Raw genomic sequence first — 22,332 nt, 5'->3', positions numbered from 1 at the left:
AGGTTAAAGAATACGACAGTGTTTTTTCATTAGCTGTGGTGTAATGTAGACACTTGGAGATGCAAATTTGCAAACCTTTTTGCATAGGGCTAGAAATGGATTCCAGGATTTTATGAAGTCAAAATCTAGCAAATCTTACCCTTGTTTCTGCCGTTCTCTCTCCTGTGCTACTCACTGTAAGCAGTAGGGATGCACCGATGCCAGTTTTTTAAGACCGAATACGAGTACCGATACTTTTTCTCAAGGACTCGCCCATACCAATTACCGCTACCTGTTTTTTGTGTCATGTGACTTTTTTTAGGGATTGGTAAACACTATACATGCATGAAAACTGATGGGAAAACTGCACCGATTTTACTTGCAGAGATATCATTTTCACATCGGTTTCATGTGCATTTCAGTGAGTTTTTACAGCCGGTTCACATATGTGCTGGCACTGCAAACACTGGCCGCACTTATGTGAACTGAGGGTGAAGGTATCAGTTTTAGTATAGGAGCACAAAGTACAAATACTTGTGCAAATGCTTAGTATCGGCACTGATCAGTGCAATGCTAGTAAACAGTAAAAGTTGTTATTCACATCATACCTGGCACTGAATTTCTGGTGTGAATGACAGACTGTGTAATCCAGAAACTTCCTTCAGGCCTGCAATGTTAAAGCGGAGTTCCAGCCATTTACTCACCTGTCCAACGGTCCAGCGATGCAGCCGCCGGAAGCCTCGATCCTCTCCCTCGGCGCCGGCATCACTGCTGTGGGCACCCGGCTGTTACAGTTTGCGGCTTCACAGCCGGGTACCCACTGCGCATGCGCGAGTCGCGCTGCGCGCCGTGATTGGCCGGCAATCTTCTGGGACCTCTGACGTGTCCCAGAAGATTGCAGGGAGGGAGGGGGAGAGGAGAACTTCCGCTCAGGGCGCCGCGGCGCTCCGAGCGGAAGTGGGAGCGGGTACCTGTCAAAACTAGGTACCCGCTCCCCCCCCCCAAAAAAATGACATGCCAAATGTGGCATGTCGGGGGGTCAAGACTCCCTAAAGCGGAAGTTCCAAAAGCGGAAGGATAAAAAGAGCCCCCCTTCAGCACTTGCTGCTAATACACTATGAATGAAGGGTGCCAAGGTAATGCCCTCTTAAGGGGCAGGTCTGCAATGCCCATTCATTCATAGTATGTTCTCAGTCTTTACTGAGGGCATTTTGTAGGCAAATAGAAGTAACATGGGGGACAACTGCAGATTAAATGTGAGTATTACAGACTGAGCTGAATTTTACTTTATACCCTCTGTCCATGTAAATAAATACATTTTAAAAAAAAGTTTAGGTTTTATGGAATTTAGATTTTTTTTGCATTGGGAGGTTGACTTTTTTTTTTGGTATAAAAAAAAAATATAGTGCAGGGGACTATATGAATTGATAATCATACATTGATTTTTATGATATCCTTGCTGAAGTGATTGTCTAGGAATAACAGACCTGAAAAAGCTATATTAAACCCAAAAGCAAACATTTTTTATATTGCAGCTCACCAATTCTTAGATGTGATGGCCGCATTGGTTTTTAGGCTTTCTTTCTTTTAATTTCACCTGGTGATCTGTCCAGTAAATTTGTTGTTTTTCAAAAGAAAAAGCTGTCCTGCAAATGTATCAGTTAAGAGTGTTGAGACAAACCTTTTACCACTGACAGGGTTCTTACAATGATCAGTTTTTATTTATGTAAAACCTTTAACCACTTAAGCCCCGGAAGATTTTACCCCCTTCCTGACCAGGGCCTATTTTGCGATTCGGCACTGCGTGACTTTAACGGACAATTGCACGGTCGCGCGACGCTGTACCTAAACAAAATTGGTGTCCTTTTTTTTCCCACAAACAGAACTTTCTTTTGGTGGTATTTGATCACCTGTGCGATTTTTTGATCATGCGCTATAAACAAGATAAAGCGTCAATTTTGCAAAAATAACAATATTTTTAAAAAATTTTTATATGAAATTCCCCAAAAGAAAATGTAAAAATCAAACTTTTTTAACATTTTCGGCCAATTTGTTTTATGCTACATATGTTTGGTAAAAAAAAAAATCGCAAAAAGCGTATTTTGATTGGTTTGCGCAAAAGTTATCGCGTTTACTAACTAAGGGAAAGATTTTTGTCATTTTTGTTGTTTTTTTTTAACGAGTAATGGCGGCGATCTGCGATTTTTTTTGCGGTACCGCGACATTGCGGCGGACAGATCGCACCCTTGACTGAAATTTTTGACACTTTTGGGGTTACCAGGGACATTACTACAGTAATCAGTGCTATACATATGCACTGTTACTGTAAAATTACACTGGCAGTGAAGGGGTTAACTTTTGAGAGGGAGGGGTTATATGTGTCCCTAGGGGCGTGATTCTAACTGTGATTGGCTGTGGCTTGAGGTGTAGGAACAGTGATCAACGGTCCTACATAGTACAACCGTGTGATCACTGTTTCTACACAGGGGAGAATGACAGGCGGCTTGTTTACATCCCGTTTACAAAGCCGCCTGCCTTTCTCCCTCTCCACCGACGATCGCCGAGTGACCGGCGGACGTCGGGTCCGCCAGTCACACGCGCGGTGGGGGGGGGTCCGTGATCGCGCGGGAGCGCGCCTCCGGGGGCACGCGCTCGCTCCCTAGACCCTCACAGGCTAGCGACGTAGTACTACGTCGCTCTGCCTGTGAGGGGCTGACTGCCGACGTAAATAGTCGTGCGGCAGTCGGCAAGTGGTTAATCCCAAAAGTAAAAGAAACTGTTGCTGTAACTGCTTGGGTAACTGCAGTGTGAGCTGGAGTTTTGCTTAGCTAGTTAGTTTTTGTTAGTGTATCTAAATCTGCTAATACATTTAACACGCCCCTCCTCCTCCTAGACTACCAATGCTGCTATTTATTGTACCCACTGTGCTCCTTCATCCAGAGTTGAGGCACTCTAATACAGGCGTGTTACTGGCCAGATCAGCAGGTTAAACAGAGTGAAAAGTCTAAAAAAAAGAAAAACTAATGCAGCCACCACAGCTAATGATTGGTAAGCTGCAATATATTACATTTCTAGTTTTGGGTTTAGTTACGCTTTAAACATCATTATAAAGTTTGTAATGCAAGATCATTTTGAAACACCTTACTTTTACTTGGTGAAATCATGTATGGTTACAGAGGATTAAAGTTCATGTTTCACACCCACCTAGCAAACCTGAGTTGTGCAAACACAAGGTGCTGGGTGCAGCTGTTCACTGACCTACATCTAGATCAGCAATCAAGATTCCAGAACCATTAAAAATAAGGGAATTGAGCATTGTCTGTCAGACATCTGCCTGTAATTTTATGAAATGCCAAGCTAGTAGCAATTTACATGCATCACATGGTTCATCAGCTTCATAACAGTCAGCTCTTGTATCCCTTTCCAAACAATGCTTAAAATTCTTCTGGTTTATAATCTACAAACAATAAAACAACATGCCAGAGCATTCTACCTGCATAAAGTCCATTCCTACTTGTGGTCTGCATCAGCAATAAAGACCAGTCTGTGAGACTATTGTACATATTCTATCTGATCTTTCATTTGTGCAAAAGTGGATGCTATATATTTAAAAAAAAATGCACATAATTCATATTATACATTCAATTCCTATAAAAGAGCTGTCAAACTCAAACAGCTCAAACAGGAGGAGTCTAATGAGGCAAGAGCTTCTTTTTTTTTTTTCTATTTTTCGGGTGCGGAGGCAGGCGATGTTATTGACGATGGATTTACTTTAGGGGGACACTATTTTTTTATTTTTTAAATAAGGACTTGTCAAAAACTGGCTTTTGTCTTTATTTTTTTGTACACTTTTTTAGTGAATAGGTAGGGGGTAAGATGTACCCAATATCCATTCACTTAGGAGGGAGGGCCGGGATCTGGGGGCCCCCTTGTTAAAGGGGGCTTCCAGATTCCGATAAGCCCCCCACCCGCAGACCCCCACAACCACAGTCCAGGGTTGTCGGGAAGAGACCCTTGTCCCCATCAACATGGGGACAAGGTACTTTTGGGAGCACCCCAAAGCACCCTTCCCATGTTGAGGGCAAGTGGCCTAGTATGGTTCAGGAGGGGGGGGCGCTCGCTTGTCCCCCCCTTATCCTGTCCAGCCAGGCTGCTTGCTCGGATAAGAGTCTGGTATAGACTTTGGGGGGGACCCCACGCCGTTTTTGTTTTTAAATTTTGGGGTGGGTCTGGTATTGGTATGGACTGGGAGTGACCCCACACCATTTTTTTTTCATGTTTTTAATCTGTATTACATTACAGCCGCGAGCAAGTTTAAATGACATTTTTTCCTTTAGAAATGTCAGTATTGCTGCAGCAGGCTACATACATCGCACAAATGCGCCACTTTACAGGCACAATAAGGGTACCCCCCAGGCACGATATTTAAAGGAATTTTTCATTTTTATTGTTTTACTTTAAGCATCATTAAAATCACTGCTCCTGTAAAAAGGATTGTTTTTAAAAAATGTTTTTGCATTGATACAAGTCCCCCAGGGCACTACCCAGGCCCCCCATACACTTTTTTTTGGGCAATAACTTGTATTTAAGCCTTTAAAATGAGGACTTTTGATTTTTCATGTTCAAGTTCAATAGGCTTCAATGGAGTTTGCATGTTCTAACAAACTTTTCCCCTGTTCACGGAGTTCTGCTCATCACTAGTGACAACACTGAAGAAATGACACTTTGCTACAATGTAAAGTAGTGAGTGTACAGCTTGTTTGACAGTATAAATGTGCTGTCCCCTCAAAATAACTCCACACACAGTCATTAATGTCTAAACCGCTGGCAACAAAAGTGAGTACACCCCTAAGTAAACATTTTAAAATTGGGCCCAAAGTGTCAATATTTTGTGTGGCCACCATTATTTTCCAGCACTGCCTTAATCCTCTTGGGCATGGAGTTTACCAGAGCTTCACTGGTTGCCACTGGAGTCCTCTTCCACTCCTCCATGACAACATCATGAAACTGGTGGATGTTAGAGACCTTGCGCTCCTCCACCTTCCGTTTGAGGATGCCCCACAGATCCTCAATAGGGTTTAGGTCTGGAGACATGCTTGGCCAGTCCATCACCTTTACCCTTAGCTTCTTTAGCAAGGCAGTGTTCGTCTGGGAGTTGTGTTTGGGGTCGTTATCATGTTGGAATATTGCCCTGTGGCCCAGTCTCCGAAGGGAGGGGATCATGCTCTGCTTAAGTATGTCACAGTACATGTTGGCATTCATGGTTCCCTCAATGAATTGTAGCTCCCCAGTGCCGGCAGCACTCATGCAGCCCCCGACCATGACACTCCCACCACCATGCTTGACTGTAGGCACGACACACTTGTCTTTGTACTCCTCTCCTGGTTGTCGCCCCACACGCTAGACACCATCTGAGCCAAAAAAAATTATCTTGGTCTCATCACACCACAGGACATGGTTCCAGTAATCCATGTCCTTAGTCTGCTTGTCTTCAGCAAGCTGTTTGAGGGCTTTCTGGTGCATCATCTTTAGAAGATGGTTCTTTCTGGGATGACAGCCATGTGGACCAATTTGATGCAGTGTGCGGTGAATGGTCTGAGCACTGACAGGCTGATCCCCCACCCATTCAAGCTCTACAGCACTCATGGGTCTATTTCTCAAACACAACCTCTGGATATGACGCTGAGCACATGCACTTAACTTCTTTGGTCGACCATGGCGAGGCCTGTTCTGAGTGGAACCTGTCCTGTTAAACCGCTGTATGGTCTTGGCTACTGTGCTGCAGCTAAGTTTCAGGGTCTAGGCAATCTTCTTATAGCCTAGGCCATGGGTGTCCAACCTTTTGGCCTCTCTGGGCCACATTGAGTGTAGAGAAATTTTCTTGGGCCGCATATAAAATATATACTATAGTTAAGGCATGTAATAAGTATGTAGAGCAACAATTCTTTTTTTCAGATCCTCAGAGAGTTATTTGCCATGAGGTGCCATGTTGAACTTCCAGTGACCAGTATGAGAGAGTGAGAGAAATAACACAAAATTTACCACACCTGTTCTCCATTCACATCTGAGACCTTGTAACCCTAATGAGTCACATGACACTGGGGAGGGAAAATGGTTAACTGGGCCCAATTTGGACATTTTAACTTAGGGGTGTACTCACTTTTGCTGCCAGTGGTTTAGACATCAATGGCTGTGTGTTGTGTTATTTTTAGGGAGCAACAAATTTTCACTGTTATACAAGCTGTACACTCACTACTTTATAATGTAGCAAAGTGTAATTTCTTCAGTGTTGTCACATGAAAAGGTATAAAAATATATGTACAAAAATTTGAGGGGTGTACTCACTTTTGTGAGATACTGTATACATGTATTTAACAACTTTACTCAAGCTGCTGTTCTTTAGAGGAAAATAGGTATGTGAGATCTGTCTGTTCTTGTACAGGTCACAGACCAGCTATGATATTCCCCTCACACCAAATACATGCTGAAGTAACCCTTCCTGGCAGACAAAGGGGCAAGTAAATAAGTCAATGCAGCAATGCTAATAATAAATACAATATTAAATATATTTTTTAAATATAAGCAGAGTAAATACATGAATTTGACCTAGTATCTACTTCTTGCAGTCCCCTCTCAGCAAGGCTGGAAAAGGAGAGGAAGAAGCAGCACAATCAGTTTATGTGTGACAAGAAGCAAACTAATAGGCGAAGAGAGCAGAGTAAGACTGTGCTGCTTCTTCTTCAATATTAGAACAAACACTGATTGGCTTATTCTATCTTTTAATTTATAATCTTTTAATTTATATATTGGTTGGAGAACTGCTTTAATGCCTGTATTTGCAAACATACAGAATCTGAATATGCCAAAAATGTCTATTAATATTGGATAGCGAGTATGGTGGAAGGTACACCTATGTGGATTGGCAAGGATGAATATGGACACTTGGTTGCGAGGAACAGAAACCTAATTCATAGAAGGCTAACAATGTTCTGTATTATTTTATTGTAGGCTGAACGGAGACACCTGAATGTGTGCAAATGTAAAAAGTAACATGAACAGCTGCTTACACAGAAAGAGTGAAATGTGTTTATTTACTGGTTGACTTGTCTGGTAAGTCAGTCTATTTTTGCTGGTACTCTTTCCTAGTTCCTAATTATCATTATCGGAGTAAATATTTCACATTGCCATTCTGATAAGTAAACTAAATCTGCTGTAACAGTTGTACAGTGACTGTTTATTTCTGTATTCTGTCTCCAAATAACAGGAAACAGTAGCTCAGATAAAAGACAAAATAAGAAGACAGCAGCTGTTTCCTCAAAAGAGGTCACATTAGACAGCGAGAGAGGCACTTCCTCAGCAGGACAGATCCCATCTTACAAATAAACCACAATAATATGTCCTGGGAAGAAGTAAAATATACAATCATTTTCAGCCATAAAATCTATTATCAAATGCTATTGATAAAAAGGATTCATCTAAATTTGAAACCACAATTCCCTTGTAAGAAAAGGGTCTTGTTGTGAGCATCTATGTACTTAATTGAGATAAATACATTTAGCCTATGCAATTACATTATGCATCAAGGTATCTAGCACTAGAAAAACAATTCTGGTCGGCCATCAGTAACCCTCTCATTATGTATCTAAAGACATTTTAGTCAAGGCTTTGCTGTCTCACCACTGCTAGTACTTTGGAAAGCATTTTTGGGCTCTCCACAACCCATGAATCATTCCTATTTTCCATAAGTATAGCTTCTTGCATCTTGTATTTATTTTACATAAAACCAATGTCTCAGTCAACCAGTAACATGATTTCTTTTCCTTTGAAGTGCTCAGTGGTCATCACTTTGATGTACTGCTGAGGTGTCCAGAATGAAATCATGAGCATTAACATGAAAGCCCCATTTAATCATACTGCAAAGTACTCCATCCATCCATCATAAACATTTTGCAACAAGCACTTTAAATCCTCATTGTTCAAATAGGAAACCCTGTTGTTCTATTCTGTTATGGTTTCATGGTATATCCATAACTAAAATAAGATATGTAAACATAGGAGGAAACCAAAATACACAGAAGAAATGTAATGTTATCCATAACTAATCCCAAATACAATACATCAACTCACACAACAGAAAGGTTTTTTTTTTTTTTTTTTAATGTAGGCAACTTCTAAATGATTTCTGAAAATGCAGTACAGCTGTATTTATAATGGCCTTATCAAGACAAAACCAAACGAGTTTGTAAAAAATTATCAATGAAACACACAATAGTTAAAAAAAAACTAGCCTATGCTATGCAATGTAGGGTTAAAGTAAGACAATTTAAAGAAACCCTGTGGTCACAAGAAAGTGTTTAACCACTTCTGGACCGGACGGCACTTTGCGTTACTTTAACTGACAATTGTGCAGTCATGCAACACTGTACCCAAATAATATTGATGTCCTTTTTTTCCCACAAATAGAGCTTTCTTTTGGTGGTATTTGATCACTTCTGCAGATTTATTTTTGCCCTTTAAACAAAAAAATAGCGACAATTTTAGGCCAATTTCTTTTCCGCTACATATTTTTGGTAAAAAAAATACCAATAAGTGTATATTGATTGGTTTGCGTAAAAGTAGGACAGCTGATGAGGCTGAGTGCGGTCCCTGGCCAGGACATTTATTGGCATGGCGTTTGCATGTTCTCCTAGTGCTTGCATGGGTATCCTCTGGGTTTGCAGGTTTTCTCCCATATTCCAAAGACATGCTGCTAGGTTAATTGGATCCTATCTTTATTGGCCCTAGAATGTGTATGTATGCATATGCGATAGGGACCTTAACTTGTAAGCACTTTAATACGCAATACGCTCCAAAAAAGTACAAGAGCTTCTTTGGAGCGTATTGCGTCCCGCGATTTTGTTTGCGCGATGTTGCCGTGATTCGGCGGGCGTAAATCGCGGCAACATCGCTCGGCGTTTGGGGTGCTATTGCAAATCAACGGGCAACACTAGGCGTCCCGCGATTTGCAATAATCTCCGAATTGTGGGCGGAACCGCGGCGGTTCTGCCCGCGACTATACGCTGACATGTGAATGCAGCCTTAGGGTAGGAACTTATATGAGTGTAGAGTATAAATAATAATTATAGTAATTATAGAAAAAAATGTAGTTAGGTAGAAATACACCTAGTATGTAAGAAGCAAAGAAAAACAAACAGGTAAAAGGTGGAAAAGTGTGGTATAACAACAGTGGTGGAGTACAAGCGGTTTATGTTGTGTAAAATCATTAACTGCCAAGAGGAATAATGAATATAACGTGTACCAGCATAGAGAGGGGATAGTCACAGTCTGGCAGTATTTCAGCCAGAGAAAGATGCCACAGAAACCAACTGAGACTCATGACTTGCCAAACTAACAAGATAAAGAGAAATAAATATAGAATATCCTGTAAGCCTAAGTAAATTACAGTTTCATTTCGAGAAAATGCAAAAAAAAAGACTCAGTACTGAATACATTAAATACAATGGTCTTTAAAATATTTTCCATACCATAAGTTAACGTGCTACTAAACCCAGATTCTGCATTCACTATATCTGGTCTCCTACAGAACACAGAATATGGAAATTAAATTATTTTAGTAAATATAAACAAATAAATACCGTTTCTCATCAGCTGTATATAGTAATTAGAGCTATTGTGTCTCACAGGTCGCCCTAGTGTGAACCGGGACTCAGTCTACAGTGTTGAGAGAAACCACAGGGGCAGGGGTGCTTGCATTAAATAGCTTTTATATATATATATACAGCAGCAAGAAAAAAGTATGTGAACCCTTTGGAATGATATGAATTTCTGCACAAATTGGTCATAAAATGTGATCTGATCATCATCTAAGTCACAACAATAGACAATCACAGTCTGCTTAAACTAATAACACACAAAGAATGAAATGTTGCCATGTTTTTATTGAACACACCATGTAAACATTCACAGTGTAGGTGGAAAAACTATGTGAACCCTTGGATTTAATAACTGGTTGAACCTCCTTTGGCAGCAATAACTTCAACCAAACGTTTCCTCTAGTTGCAGATCAGACGTGCACAACAGTCAGGAGTAATTCTTGACCATTCCTCTTTACAGAACTGTTTCAGTTCAGCAATATTCTTGGGATGTCTGTTGTGAATCGCTTTCTTGAGGTCATGCCACAGCATCTCAATTGGGTTGAGGTCAGGACTCTGACTGGGCCACTTCAGAAGGCGTATTTTCTTCTGTTTAAGCCATTCTGTTGTTGATTTACTTCTATGCTTTGGGTCATTGTCATGTTACAACACCCATCTTCTGTTGAACTTCAGCTGGTAGACAGATGGCCTTAAGTTCTCCTGCAAAATGTCTTGATAAACTTGGGAATTCATTTTTCCTTTGATGATAGCAATCCGTCCAGGCCCTGACGCAGCAAAGCAGCCCCAAACCATGATGCCCCCACCACCATACTTCACAGTTGGGATGAGGTTTCGATGTTGATTTGCTGTGCCTCTTTTTTGCCACACATAGTGTTGTGTGTTTCTACCAAACAACTCAACTTTGGTTTCATCTGTCCACAGAATATTTTGCCAGTACTGCTGTGGAACATCCAGGTGCTCTTGTGCAAACTGTAAACGTGCAGCAATGTTTTGTTTGGACAGCAGTGGCTTCCTCTGTGGTATCCTCCCATGAAATCCATTCTTGTATAATGTTTTACGTATTGTAGATTCGCTAACAGGGATGTTAGCATTTGCCAGTGACTTTTGTAAGTCTTTAGCTGACACTCTAGGATTCTTCTTCACCTCATTGAGCAGTCTGTGCTGTGCTCTTGCAGTCATATTTACAGGACGGCCACTCCTAGGGAGAGTAGCAGCAGTGCTGAACTTTCTCCATTTATAGACAATTTGTCTTACCGTGGACTGATGAACAGCAAGGCTTTTGGAGATACTTTTATAACCCTTTGCAACTTTATGCAAGTCAACAATTCTTAATCGTAGGTCTTCTGAGAGCGCTTTTGTGCGAGACATCATTCATATTAGGCAATGCTTCTTGTGAAAAGCAAACCCAGAACTGGTGTGTGTTTTTTATAGGGCAGGGCAGCTGTAACCAACACTTCCAATCGCATCTCATTGATTGGACTCCAGTTGGCTGACATCTCACTCCAATTAGTCATTAGTCTAGGGGTTCACATACTTTTTCCACCTGCACTGTGAATGTTTACATGGTGTGTTCAATAAAAACATGGCAACATTTCATTCTTTGTGTGTTATTAGCTTAAGCAGACTGTGATTGTCTATTGTTGTGACTTAGATGACGATCAGATCACATTTTATGACCAATTTGTGCAGAAATCCATATCATTCCAAAGAGTTCACATACCTTTTCTTGCAGCTGTATGTAAAACCTTTATGCCAAACGAAAAAAAAAAAAAAAGCTAGAACATTTACCATTACCCTCCTCCCAGATTGGCAATGCTGCTATCCAAATGTGCCCCCTGTGCTCCTTCATCCAGTGTGGAGGCACTCTAATACAGGTGATGCAGAGGTGCGTTACTGGCCAGATCACCAGATGGATTTAAAGAAAATGAATGCAGCCACCATATTTTATGACTGGTAAGCTGCAATATAAAACATATTACATTTTTGGTTTTGGGGAGGGATGAGAAGGATACATGTATATGAACTAGGTATTAGAAGTTCCAGAGTTAGCTACACCATTCAAGACTAGCTACGCTTGTTCAGTCAAGAGCCAGAATTCTGTCCTTTTCTTCTTAAAGAATCCAACAAGATTTATTAGGACGTATTTTTTATTCAGCACAGTTCTTGTAATCTATGCAATTATCCATTGCACAATTGGGAAAGAAGAGGGAAAAAATTGGAACCATTACAGGGCGATCAATCCCATCAAAATTAAAGCTGCTGTTAGCTTCTAAAGTAAATCTCTAGGTAAAACTTTTACATACATTAGAGCAGTATTAAACCAAAAACCAAACATTTATTGTATTGCAGCTCACCAATTATTATATTTGATGGTTACATTAGTTTTCTTTTTTGGGCTTTCTTTATTGTATTTTCATCTGGTGATTTAGCCAGTAAGTCTGTTTTTCAAAGAGTGCTGGGACAAACTGTTTACCACTCATAGAAGTGCTTACAATGAGCAGCATTCATTTACTTACGTAAAACCTCTATTCCAAAATTTAAAAAAAAACTGTTGCTGTAACTGCTTGTAAAGTATTTGCTAAAGTTTGGATTCAACTTGTTAGTGTTTTCAAATCTGCTATTGCATCTAACACTCCCCTTCCCTGGGATTGACAGTGCTGCTGTACAAAGGCGTTGCTACTTCATCCACAGTAGGGGCACTCTAATACAGGAGGGGTGATATTGGACAAAGCACCAAGTGAAAACAGAGGGGAAAAAAGCCTAAAAAAATCAATGCAACCACCACGATTGGTAAGCTGCAATACAGTACCCGTTTTGGTTTGGGGTTTAATACCGCTATAATACTGCTTTAACTTCATATGCGCTTATCTTTAAAACTGATCTGCATGTTTTTAGCAAATGTTTAAGAGCCGGTTCACATTAGCGCGACTTGTCAGGCGACTTGTCAGCCTGACAAGTCGCGCTCCCTAGCGGTCCATGGACCGCTACAGGACCCGTTCTAATAGGAGCGACACAAGTCCTGTACTATTTCAGGGTGACCTCGGAGCAACTTGCATAGACTTCCATTATGTGAAGTCCCTGCAAGTCGCTCCGAAGTCGTGGTGCAATGTAATGCACAAGTCGCCCCCGAAGTAGTAAGGAGTTGTGTCGCCTCAGTGTGAACCGGCTCTAATAGTTTTTTGGACCAAGCTTATCCAAATAAACTATTACCTTCACTATTAGATATGCCCGTTAAGTGCGCTGTATGAGCTTATGTAGTCTAAACTACACACAGTATGCAGGGCTTTCCATCAGCGGAATGAGAACTTCCTATCCCGCTCCCAGAACCAAACCGAGTCGGGCTGAGTGGTGTTTAGGCATTTACAGGGAGCATTGTATTTTCTGAAAGAATACAAAGCTTCCTCTCATGGAGTTGGAGATCGTGGCGTCACCTGCCTGCCTCCCTGCCTCAGCCAATCAGAGGAAGCTTTGTGTTCATTTGAAGAATACAAAGCTTCCTATGAATGGTTGAGCACCACTCAGCCCGACCTGATTATGTTCCAGGGATGGGACGGGAAGTTCACATCCCGCTGCCCGAACACAGCGCTGCATACTGTATGAAGCTCAGGCTACATACAGTTTTTACAGTGCACACAGAGGGCACATCTGGTAGTGAAGGTATTAGTTTGTTTGGACCAGCTTATTCAACCTTCACTAAAACATGGAGATGAGCATTTTAAGTTCATGAGGTTGAATACGTTTAAACCAGATTTTTATGGGATTTACTATGATAGAAAGAAAAAAACTCTACTAGTTATCTTTGGGGAAGATAGGCAAGAAGTGTAACTGCCATTACTACTGCATGAAGTAAAACAGATCTGCATCCCTAAGAAAACAGGGATTTCCTTCCATACAAGAAATTGGAAACAAAGTTCACCAACAATCATCGTTGCAGTGTAGCATATGTGTCTTCAAACTGGCTCCTGTAAAAAAAAAACATATTCAATGCCTTATGTGGCCTTTCAAAAGCTTTATCTAGTGTCCTCAAATCAAGGAAAAGTTCACTTTACTGTCAGCTGTGATTGTATATACAATTACCTAATCGTAATGCATCAAGTGGAAATGAAACCAGGCCAATAGAGACTTGAAAACCTTTGAATTCTCACTCTACTGTATTGTGTTAGGACAAGTTTACAAAAAGCAGTCATTTAGCTGGCTATCAGCAAACAATGTCTTTTATGCCAAAATACATTAAAAAGCAAAACAGCTGTAAGAATATACTTTATACACACAGATCTCCTTCAGTAGAGGCATTTTAACCACTTCAATACTGAGCCAATTCTGACACTTTGCACATATGTAAAAATCTACATTTGTGCTAGAAAATTACAAATATATATATACAGTATCTCACAAAAGTGAGTACACCCTTCACATTTTTGTAAATATTTTATTATATCTTTTCATGTGACAACAACACTGAAGAAATTACACTTTGCTGCAATGTAAAGTATTGAGTGTACAGCTTGTATAAGTCCCGGTACACACTTGTGCAATGCGGGAAGGCTGCAAATTTGCAGCCTGTTCCCGCATCGCAAATGCACATCTGGCAGTTCACACTGCCATATGCGATACGCAGGGGGTGTCAATTAAATGTTAACGACACCCCCAGTTTCATCCCATATCGCAGTGCGATCCGACAGTTCGCACAGGATCGGATCGCACAAGTGTGAACCACTGTGTGATCCGATCCTGATGCGGCTGGAAAAAAGGGTCATGTGCGTCTTTTGTGCATACAAAGTGTATGGCTGAATTCGCACCGCACATCCGATCGCATGTAATGAAGGAGCAGTACGCTCCGATATTACATGCGATCGCCGCACTCGCAAGAGTGTGAACCGGCCCTTACAGTGTAAATTTGCTGTCCCCACAAAATAACTCAACACAGAGTCATTAATGTCTAAACCGCTGGCAACAAAATTGAGTACACCTCTGAAAATGTCCACATGGGGCCCAAAGTGTCAATATTTTGTGTGGCCACCATTATTTTCCAGCACTGCCTTAACCCTCCTTGGGCATGGAGTTCACCAGAGCCCTCCTTTATATCATATTCCCCATCAGAGCCCTCCTTTATATCATATTCCCCTGCAGAGCCCTCCTTTATATCATATTCCCCATCAGAGCCTTCCTTTATATCATATTCCCCATCAGAGCCCTCCTTTATATCATATTCCCCATCAGAGCCTTCCTTTATATCATATTCCCCATCAGAGCCCTCCTTTATATCATATTCCCCTGCAGAGTCTTCCTTTATATCATATTCCCCATCAGAGCCTTCCTTTATATCATATTCCCCATCAGAGCCCTCCTTTATATCATATTCCCCATCAGAGCCTTCCTTTATATCATATTCCCCATCAGAGCCCTCCTTTATATTATAGGCCCCACCAGTGCTCCCTATGCATTATAGTCCCCATCAGAGCCCCCCATCATAGTACCATCATCAGTACCCCCCTCATCGGAACCCCCCCCCCCCATTAGTGCCCCCCCCCCCCATCAGAGTCCTCCTTATCCACTTTAAGGAATCTCCCCTGCTGGCTATTGTATTCTGACAGCCAGCAACCGTGGCTGTCAGAATACCCAAGTAGTACCTTCATTTGATTGGATGTAATCACTTTTAGACTGAAAATGTGGCTCCTAAAAAAAATTAATAAATAAAAAAAATTATAAAAACAGCTTTTTTCAGACCTTTGTGGTGCTGACAATGCCACCCACAGCTCACGTATTGGTCCCTTTACAATGCAGATAAATGTACAAACTACATTCAGGAATATGATTTTATCACCCATGTACACAGCACCACAACTCAATATTGCACTGCACATTAAGCAGTTATGTAATTCTCACATAAATAAGTCCTTACTCCATGGAAACAACTTTGTTGTATTCATACACATCCACAAGCACACCAGCAGACTTTTTAAAATGTATAAATGCAGCAATTTAAAGCACAAAGTTCTACTATTAAAGTCACTGTTTTCAAATGCTGGTGCCGTGCCTGCTACCCTTCCTGGGAAGCCCCAACCTGCCCACCACTTTCACGTCACTGAATTTATGTTTATGAGCAGTTGGTTTCAGGAAATTAACTCAATCTCAAAAGGTTCAGGAGCACAAGTCTCTCAGGGCCATTTACCAAGGCTGCCTGGTTACAGGTTTAGCAAGGAAGCAAAGCATAAACATGTACACAACTGGATAAAGATCAGTACATTTTTATTTTACAAATCCACTATAAGATTCTGTTCATAGCTCAACACTCGAAAAAGAACATGAGCTTCTTTTACAATAGAATCACGCATTTTACCTCCAGTAGACTTTAATGGGAGTATCTGAAACACACACAAACATTTGGTTCATGCAATTTGTTGCCTAGTTAATTGGCTTTAAAATGTTAACTTGGTTAAAACTAAAAGTAAAAGCAAAAAAAAAAAAAACAAGCCTGAAACATACGCAAAATGCCTGATACAAAAAAACACACAAGAAAAAAGCCCAAAGACCCCCAAGCTCATGCATGAACGGGGTCAAAAGTCTTAAAGGCTAAGTTCACCTTTAGTAACATGTTACACCCGTGTTTTCATGATGTAACATGGAACTAAAGCATCAGCCCCCTGGCCCCCATCCCCCACTGTGATAGTAGGCAGAGGATCCACTTCCAAAACCCACTATAGCCAACTTAAAAACAGTGCGGCTGTGCAGGGCTCTGCCCACACAGTTGTGTCATTAACCTACCGAGCGGTATTCCAGAGTGTGGCACGGGTTAACATAGAGTACCCAAAGCGGTAACCCCGAGCCACACTTGGGATTACCCCAGAAAGAAACTCACCTTCCTCTGCGATCCCCTGCCGTCCTCCAGGCATCCTCACTCTGTCTCTCCACTGTGTGCCGCCGTCCTCCAGGGATCCTCACTCTGTCTCTCCACTGTGTGCCGCCGTCCTCCAGGGATCCTCACTCTGTCTCTCCACTGTGTGCTCAGCCAATGCCTTGTTTGCTGAGACATTGCTGAACTACTGGGACTTTTTCTAGGCCTTGGGAGCAGGTGGGAACTTTAAAACGATATTGTGGGACAAGTCTATTCTGACGGTGAGTCAAGGCGTTTCTTTACCAGAGTTTATGGACGGCTTGCTTGTTTATGCTGACGATCAGATGCTTTGGTTGCCCATTGGAGATAAAGACTATTTGACTGGCTAGTGAACTGGACCCCCAAATATCACACCACCTAAAGTGGAATTCCAGCCAAAATGTGAATCTAACATTCCTTTCTTTTTTTATCATCCATCCTTTGCTGTGTAATCTCTGCGGGCAAATTTTTCTGTTCATTACGCCGCACTCCAGGTGAATTCCTTCTTCCACAGCTAGTGGAGTCCTACTTCCTAATAGGAATAGTTGGACCCCACAGCTCTTATCTTGTTCGGGTGACATATGTATGTCACATGCTTTCCCATGAATGAGGAAACACAAGTGTACTCGGTCATGAGAGCGCTTGGACTAAGTAAACATCTCCCAAACATCTCCTCCTATCCTTGCTTTTTTACAATAGAAATGGGACATACATGCGGCATACATCAGTTCCAGAAGCTGCCAACAGTATGGAAGGTACACGTCTACAGCCGATCAGTGTTTGGAAGTGTGGGGGTATTGCAGTCACGGGATCACAAGGAAACACTACTAAAAGTAAGAAAAGCAGCATTTATTTTATACTTGAGCTATAGCAGAAAGCAAAGATAGTCTATTGGATGGCAGTGTAACGTTTGAGGCATGAAAGCTTTCCAAATGCTTTAAAGCGGGTCAGATACAGGTCAGAAGGAGCTCCACTGCAGGTCAAATGCACCTGTCAATAAATTAACTCAGAACTGTCTTAAACTGATGTCACTGGCACAAGCCCAAAGCCCATCAACACCAGCGCCAACTCACTTTCACATAATAAAAGGAAACCTGACCTGAGAAAAGTTCAGAGGCTGCCATTGCTGACCCTCAGACTGAGAGTGGAGGAAGCTCTACAGAGGATCACAGACTGTGTGCACCCTCTTTACAGTAACGGGTGGTTTCTTTTTTTTTTTAATACAGGATTGTGTGACAGGCTCGTTCACAATTGGCCAGCCCTTGATGCTTCTGAAAAGCAATTTGTGGTAGATTACTTTTCAGAGGCAGTTGACAGGCGGCTGTGAGGAGAAATGTTTCCTCCTCAAAACCTATTTTATATCTGAAATGCCAGCGCCACCATGCCGCAACTGCATGCATTACATGTGGTTGCAAAGCAGCCCCATTCACTGGAATGGGATGTGCTTTGCAATGGTCCTGCCCCCCAAATGTGACAGGGTATCATGTTTACCGTGGCATGTGTACAGCCCTGAGTGGTTGCATGTTCCCCTTTAGGTGAGCAGTGGGGGGGGTAAAACTAGTTTTATTGGCCCCTGGCTGCCAGTGAGAACTAAGATGCAAGACCTGGTTGAGGAAAGTTGGGTACTATAGGTGGTAAACACTATTGTATCCTTTACCAACCATATATCAGCTGCCAACAGCATACTTACACTTCATTCTCTGTGACTTCACTACTCTTTTTGGTAACACACAAGCCTCTCCAGGATAAACAAGCACAGTCCAAATACAAGAGGCATGTGTATTCTTACTTCAATCTTGGTGCACTGTGTTTTTTACTTTTATTTTTTCCCACAGATCTGTGCAGTGATCCAGTGTGAAACGGCTTTTGTGCAACAGCTTTCTGTATAAAGGCCAGTCACCGCTGCGCTCTCTCCTTGTGCAGAGTGACTGGTCTTGTCTCCGCCCCTTCCTGTAATTGTAGTGGGCGGAGCCTGCTGGGTCCTTCAGCTCTCTGCACAGGCCATGTACAGCACAGTGATGATGTCATTGCTATTTTTACAGGGTAAGAACTCAGTTTAAAAGGTATTTGGGGCACACAAAGTAGATATATATCCTTTGTGGATTCTGAGGAATACATTTTAAATGAAAGCTCTTGTGCCGGGAGTTCAGCTTTAACATTGAGACTATTCGAAATCATGCAGAATAACATCAATAATGCGTAAATCTCTGTCCAGCCTACAGGCCACGGGGAACACTTTCCTCAAAAGTCTTTCATTATCAGTACATAATAAGGCAGTGTTGGACAGAGCTCAGTTATACTGCTTTGTAGTCAAAGCCAAAAATATGTAGAATTAAACAGCCATGCCTGTCTTCCTTTCCACATTATATTTGTGACTTAGGAAATGGGACATTTGATGCAATCCTGCTTGCCAGGATGTGACCTGAATTCACATACAAGTCTGTGTTCAGCACAATAAAGTCCATTCACAACAGTAACAATAATTTGGTTCTATCGGGAGCTGAGAAAGAATATAGGGAGAAGAAGAAAAAAATGACAGGGAACCACAAGCCATAATATGCAACAACCAAAGTGCCTGGGGGGGAACTGCTGTCGTTCAGAGAGCAGCTGGAAAGACTACAAACACGACTCACATACTGTAACCAAGAGGGATCTGGCTGCACCATTTATAACGCTGAGAATCTGACAGTCCACAGACACAAAGCAACTGCCAGGGAATCCAACCAGGAGCCTCGCTACTCTTACTTCAGTAATGGGTGTCACAATGAACCGCTTTCACTGTATACACAATCACTGCAGAATGGGAGCTATGTTATCTATATACATACAACACACATACGTAACAATCTGAGATACAAACTGCACAGATAAACATCCAAACCCTATCAAATAAATCCTGAACTACCAGGAAGAATGATAAACTGAATTTTATGGACCAGGTTCCACAGACTGTATGGGGGAGATAGATCAAAACTGGAGCACTCAGAATCTGGTGCAGCTGTGCACGGTAGCCAATCAGGTTCCAACTTCAGCTTGTTCAATTAAGCTTTGACAATAAACCCTTGAGGCTGACTGGTTTCTATGCAGAGCTGCACCAGATATAGTAAATAACCCCCCTATGAGTCATGGAAGTGCTGTGTGACCTCTAATATCCCTCCATGTTCCACCCAGTGATGTATATCTCCCCCATCAGATATTCCTGTCTATTGGCCAATGGCCGTGCATGCTTGTGTTTACCTACATTGATTGTCTAATCCCTCCCTGAGCTCCAGCATGTCATACAAAACAAAGATCCGCAACAAAGGCTAACCCCCCCCCCCCGCATACAACGTCCAATGGATGTGTGCAGCAGATATATAAGTGTACGGGACAGGATTATATACTGTACATTCACAGGAGGCTGTACAAGGCATAGACATGCATCGTCTTGATTCACTCTGCCCTGTGTACTGACATGTGTATTGTGCAAAGACATGTCATGTTACGCTGTACAGCCGCTGGTGTGTACACCTCCGTCACCATATATACAGAGGAATACCTGAATGTAACAATGTATACAGACCAATATATCCATATGACAGAGGAATATCAGCATGTGACAATGTATACAGACCAATATATCCATGTGACAATGTATACAGACTAATGCCTCCATGTGACAATTCATACAGAGGAATACCTGCATGTGACAATGTACACAGCAGAATGTACTATACCCTTTATACAAACACATATATTTAAATGTACATATGTTATGGACATTGACCAGTATAGATTACTGTATACAGACACAGACAGAAACGTGTGTATCCTTATACTGAAGAGTATATGTGAGAGTGTACAGTATAGGGGTGAATGTATACACCTCAATGCACAGTGTATGGGGGTACCTCAGTGTATATATTGTACATACATATATGTATCCTTATATTATTGAGTATAGTATATAGTTGCATGTCACAATGTATAGTATCTGGGGTGTAAAATAATATAGCCGAATGCATACAATGTAAATATATCTATCTTATATATATTGAAGAGTACAGTTTATATATGTATATGTCATAGGTGTGAATGTACGGATATGTGTGTGTAAGTAGCTCCATGTATACAATGTAACGGCACATATATGTCCTTATATTGAAAAGTATGGTATACACATGTATATGTCAGAGTGTATAGAATATGAGGTGAATGTACATAAGCCAATGTACAGTGTATGGGTATGTATGGGGGGGGGGGGTACCTCAGTGTATACAATGTATAGTTATGTAGTATATACCTTAGTGTACACAATGTATAGATATGTATGTATATACCTTAGTGTACACAATGTATAGATATGTATGTATATACCTTAGTGTACACAATGTATAGATATGTATGTATATACCTTAGTGTATACAATGTAAATATGTGTATGTTCATATAACAGACTATGGTTTATACTATATAGTGAAGAGAACTCCAAGGCATACAATGTGTGGATGTAGATGTGTGTAGTTATGTGTATACATTGTACTAAACACTTCAACTTATACAGTGTCCATTGTAAACAATGTATGGGTAGGAATGTGTATACAATGTATACATGTACATATGAGTCCTTCAATGTCTACAATGTATGTTTTCCTCTGTGTATACAATGTATAGAGATGTATGTACCTCAGTGTATACAATGTATGGATGGAGATGTATTTATATACAATGTATGGATATGTATGTACCTCAGTGTATACAATGTATATAGATGTATGTACCTCAGTGTATAGGATGTATGGATATGTATGTACCTCAGTGTATAGGGATGTATATAGATGTATATAGATGTATGTACCTCAGTGTATACAATGTATAGAGATGTATGTACCTCAGTGTATACAATGTATGGATGGAGATGTATTTATATACAATGTATGGAGATGTATGTACCTCAGTGTATACAATGTATGGAGCTGTATGTACCTCAGTGTATACAATGTATGGAGCTGTATGTATATACAATGTATAGAGATGTATGTACCTCAGTGTATGCAATGTATATAGATGTATGTACCTCAGTGTATACAATGTATGGAAATGTATGTACCTCAGTGTATGCAATGTATATAGATGTATGTACCTCAGTGTATACAATGTATGGAAATGTATGTACCTCAGTGTATACAATGTATGGAGCTGTATGTACCTCAGTGTATACAATGTATAGAGATGTATATACCTCAGTGTATAGGATGTATAGAGCTGTATGTACCTGAGTGTATAGGATGTATATATATATATGTATGTGTGCTGTGCTCCCCCATGCAGTGTGGGGGTCTCTCTGCACTCACATAGTGTTTGGAGGGGTTCCTCCTCTTCTGTACATCCTGCACACACACGTCCAGCACTCCCCGGGACATCATGGTGCGGTGGTTGGTGGGTTGGGTAGGTGTCTCGGTCGGTCGGTCGGTGTCTCTCTCTAGGACTGGCTCATAGTCGGTCTGTAGTACTGGGTGTCAGGCCCGGCTCCTCATGTTGCGGTGACTGTGGCGGACAGCTGGTCAGAGTGGCGGCTCCTCTCAGTGCCATGTGCTGATTACACTACCATGTGCGGGGGAGGAGGAGGGGCGCCCTCTGCTGTCTGCCCACCCGGCCGAAAGCCGGCCCTCCGATATATAAGCGGTGTCCGCTTCTCTCAGCCCCCAGCCGGTGTCAGGGCTCGGTGGTCGGGAGCGGAGGAGATCAGTACAGTCCGGGGATGAGAGGAGAGACCGCCAAATTCAAACCCCTCAGCGGACAGACAGGACTCGGGGCTTCCCTCAGAAGAACAACGAAGAATACGTT

At 41.6% G+C, this 22,332-nt stretch overlaps 1 protein-coding gene across 1 annotated transcript in view; it reads right to left on the bottom strand.

The window, feature by feature from the left end:
- The window catches only part of LOC309563518 (SH3 and PX domain-containing protein 2A-like), a 202,514-nt gene extending 180,436 nt beyond the window's left edge, over window positions 1-22,078 (bottom strand). The window contains exon 1 of the mRNA XM_082267970.1: window positions 21,840-22,078. Within this exon, the coding sequence (XP_082124096.1) occupies window positions 21,840-21,911 (72 nt within the window). The 5' untranslated portion in view covers window positions 21,912-22,078. The remainder of the gene's footprint in view (window positions 1-21,839) is intronic.
- Window positions 22,079-22,332: the final 254 nt, after the last annotated feature.

The sequence above is a fragment of the Pelophylax lessonae genome (assembly GCF_965119305.1).
Source record: "Pelophylax lessonae genome assembly, chromosome: 9".
Taxonomy (NCBI): Eukaryota; Metazoa; Chordata; class Amphibia; order Anura; family Ranidae; genus Pelophylax; species Pelophylax lessonae.
The sequence above is the reverse complement of the archived record's forward strand: the minus strand, read 5'-3'. Positions and strand labels throughout refer to the sequence as shown.